The following is a 3,345-nucleotide window of genomic DNA, read 5'->3' as shown; positions in this document are numbered from 1 at the left end:
AAATGTAGCTTTTCCACCTCGGGATGGAGAAGGGGACCCTGCGACAACAAATCCTGATCCCAAGGAAGGATCCATGGACTTTGGATTGACATGACCTTCAAAAGAGGAAACCATGATTTTTTGGGCCATAAGGGAGCTATCAAAATAACATGGGCTTTGTCTTGCCTTATCTTCTTTATCACCCGAGACATTAGTTGTAGGGGGGGGGGGAAGGCATAAGCTAGATGGAACCTCCATTTTATTGAAAAGGCATCTATGCCTTCGCTTTTGTCTCTTGGATTGAGGGAGAAGAAACGGTCTACTTTTGCGTTTGTGGCTGAAGCAAAGAGGTCTATTTGGGGAACTCCCCACTTTTGGGTTATTTGGAGAAAAACTTCTTCCTTCAGACTCCACTCTGTTTGATATATCTTGACCCTGCTTAGAAAGTCTGCTTTCACATTTAAGCTTCCTTTTAAATGGACCGCTGAAAGGGATCTTATATTTCCTTCTGCCCAGGAAAAAATCTTTTCTGTTATTTGACTCAGACATAGGCTTCTTGTTCCGCCTTGATGGTTTAAATACGCTACCACTGTGGTGTTGTCTGATCTTATTTGGACATCCTTTCCCTCTATGTCTTGACTCGCCACTTTTATGGCCTCCCAGACTGCCATCAATTCTTTTTGGTTTGAGGACCAAGTTTTCTGGTGGTTTACCCAGGCCCCCTGGAAATAGTGATGAGAGTAATGCGCTCCCCACCCCCAAGGACTTGCATCTGTAGTGATGAAAACCTGCTCCTCCGTATTCCACGGAATTCCCTGGCGTAGGTGGCTTACTTGCTTCCACCACTGAAGACTCTGATTCACCGAAACAGGAACCAGAACTGTCTGTTCCAGAGAGCCCTGGCTTCTGTCCCAGCAGGCCAGCGTCCACTGCTGTAGAATTCGAGAGTGGAACTGAGCCCACTTTACTGCAGGGATGCAAGAAGTCAGGGTCCCTTGTAGTCTCATGGCTTCTCGTATCGAACAGGATGGATGACTCTGAAACCGTGAGACCTTTTCTACCACTCCAGAGACTTTTTGTTCTGTAAGAGACGTTTTTTGACGAGTGGTGTCCAGGGAGAGACCCAGGAAAACTATTTCCTGGGACGGGATTGGCTTTGATTTTTCCCAATTTATTAGCCATCCCGCCAGATACAGCGTCTGGCAGGTCACAAAGAGATTGTTCTCTAGTGACTGTTTTGACTCGCCTACTATCAGTAGGTCGTCTAAATACGGAATAATCAAGATATTCCTCCTTCTCAGGTGGGCCACTAGTTCCAGCATCACCTTTGTGAAGACCCTGGGGGCCGATGTTATCCCAAAAGGTAATACCTGGAATTGAAAATGGAACAGAACTTTCCCCAAATAAACCGCTATCCGCAGGAACTTTTGGGACTGTTTGCATACCGGAATGTGGTAGTATGCGTCTCTTAAGTCTAGGGAGGCTAAAAAGTCCCCCTTTTTCAGCAGATTCACGGTTGATCTTATTGTCTCCATTTTGAATTTGTTGTACTGTATGAATCTGTTTAAGTTTTTTAGGTTTATTATTAACCGAAATTTCCCGTCTGGTTTTTTTACTAGAAAAACGGTTGAATAATATCCCTGACCTTTTTGAGAATAGGGAACCGGAATTATGGCCCTTTGAGCCAGAAGCTTCCGAATCCCTTCCTCCAGATTTGTTTGGAGAACAGTTGTCTTTTGAATAGGAGTTACCCTGAAAATATTTGAGGGAGGAGGAAGACGGAAAACTATTTTGTAGCCTTCCGAGATCGTACTTAAGACCCAAGGGTTTGTTGTAATTTTTTCCCAGTAGTCTAAAAAACAACTTAGTCTCCCTCCTACCTGAGCACTGGCGTCATTGCTTTGACGGTTCCGTATTCTTTGAAGAAAACAGGTACCCTCTACTCTTCTGGTTTCTTCCCCTTGACCAGCCTGAGTCCCTGTTAGTTTTCTTTGCTTGAAAGGGGGTCCCTTTTTTAACTCTCCGAAAGGGAAATTTCCTCTTCCCGGAATCTCTGGGAAAAGTCTTCTTAGAATCGGAAGCCTTTTCTAGGATGGACTCTAAATCCTCCCCAAACAATAGATTACCATGAAAAGGTAAGGTACATAATTTTAATTTTGAACTGACCTCACCTGACCAGGATTTTAACCAGAGGGACCTTCTTGCCACGACCGCTAACCCAGATGCCTTAGCAGCTATCCTGACAGATTCCGCAGTGGCATCAGATAGGAAATCCACCGCTTTGATTAGGAGCGGAAAGGAATCTTTAAGATCACCGTATGTACTACCGCCTTTCAATAGGGATTCTAACTGTGTGAGCCATTTTTTTAATGATCTGGATACTGAGGTTGCCGCTAGGTTTGGTTTGAACAGGGCAGCACAAGCTTCCCATGTTTTTTTAAGAGTCTGATCTGTCTTTTTATCCATGGGGTCCCTTAATGACCCCATGTCTTCAAATGGTAAGGCGTTAGGACCCTTCACTAATTTAGACAGAGAAACATCTATCTTAGGGCAGGTGGTTAACAAGGCTTCGTCTTCGCTAGAAAAGGGGAGACGTCGCCTTATTGTCCTAGGAATGAATAGTTTCCTATCCGGGGACCTCCATTCTCTTTTAATCAGATCGTGCATGTTTTTATGCACCGGAAAACCTCGGTTAGATCTCTGTTCAAAACCACTGAACATCTCGTCATGGACTGATCTACAGATTTTTTCATCAGAAAGATCCATAGTGGCTCTAACTGCCTTAATTAATTCTCTGGTATCTTCCGATGAAAAAAGATAGTTTTTAAATTCGGAATCTGAACCAGAATCTTCAGACCCGAGTTCACCTGACTCTGAGTCCTCCTCAAATTCTGAATCAGATGCTTTAGTCGCTGGTCCCTGCGCTTGTTTGGAGCAGGAAGGAATTAATGAGGTATCTGACATAGCAGCCCTGATTTCTTCCCTAATTGTGTTTTTAAGTTCTTCTTTTAGGGACGGAACTAAATCCTTAGAAATGTTGTCAGTGCATTTTTTACACACTTTCCTATCAGAAGAATCAGAAAGTTTAATAGAACAGAGACTGCACTTTTTTGCCCTCTGACTAGATTTTGCTTTCTGAGCACTCTCTTTCTCGCTCTGCACACATACAGAAAGAAAGAAAATACATAAGGGTTAATCTAACAGAATATACTGCCTTTTACCCTTGTCCTGGTAAATTACTCACTAGTACGGATCCCTGAGTGTTCTCCATAATTTCACCTGGGTCCAGCATCTTTTTTAGGGAATCAAAAGTCACTGTTCCCCCTCTTTAAATAGTTTTTACCTCCAGACCTCAGATCAGAGGAC

General features: G+C 43.5%; 1 protein-coding gene across 1 annotated transcript; it reads right to left on the bottom strand.

Moving 5' to 3' along the window:
* Nucleotides 1-1,872: 1,872 nt before the first annotated feature.
* LOC122941309 (lamina-associated polypeptide 2-like) lies at nt 1,873-3,345 on the bottom strand. The gene is made up of 2 exons (XM_044298431.1): nt 3,224-3,345; nt 1,873-3,135 (listed from the first exon to the last, which is right to left on the bottom strand). Exons 1-2 carry the CDS (start codon nt 3,269-3,271, stop codon nt 1,873-1,875), a joined length of 1,311 nt encoding a protein of 436 aa, XP_044154366.1. The 5' UTR covers nt 3,272-3,345.

This window comes from Bufo gargarizans, chromosome 6 (genome assembly GCF_014858855.1).
Source record: "Bufo gargarizans isolate SCDJY-AF-19 chromosome 6, ASM1485885v1, whole genome shotgun sequence".
Taxonomy (NCBI): Eukaryota; Metazoa; Chordata; class Amphibia; order Anura; family Bufonidae; genus Bufo; species Bufo gargarizans.
The sequence above is the reverse complement of the archived record's forward strand: the minus strand, read 5'-3'. Positions and strand labels throughout refer to the sequence as shown.

Coding starts and splice junctions, on each gene's coding strand:
- LOC122941309 (XM_044298431.1), bottom strand. CDS start 3,271: ATGCTGGACCCAGGTGAAATTATGGAGAACACTCAGGGATCCGTACTA. Junction 3,136..3,223: donor ACACTCAGGGATCCGTACTA/GTGAGTAATTTA, acceptor GTATGTGTGCAG/AGCGAGAAAGAGAGTGCTCA.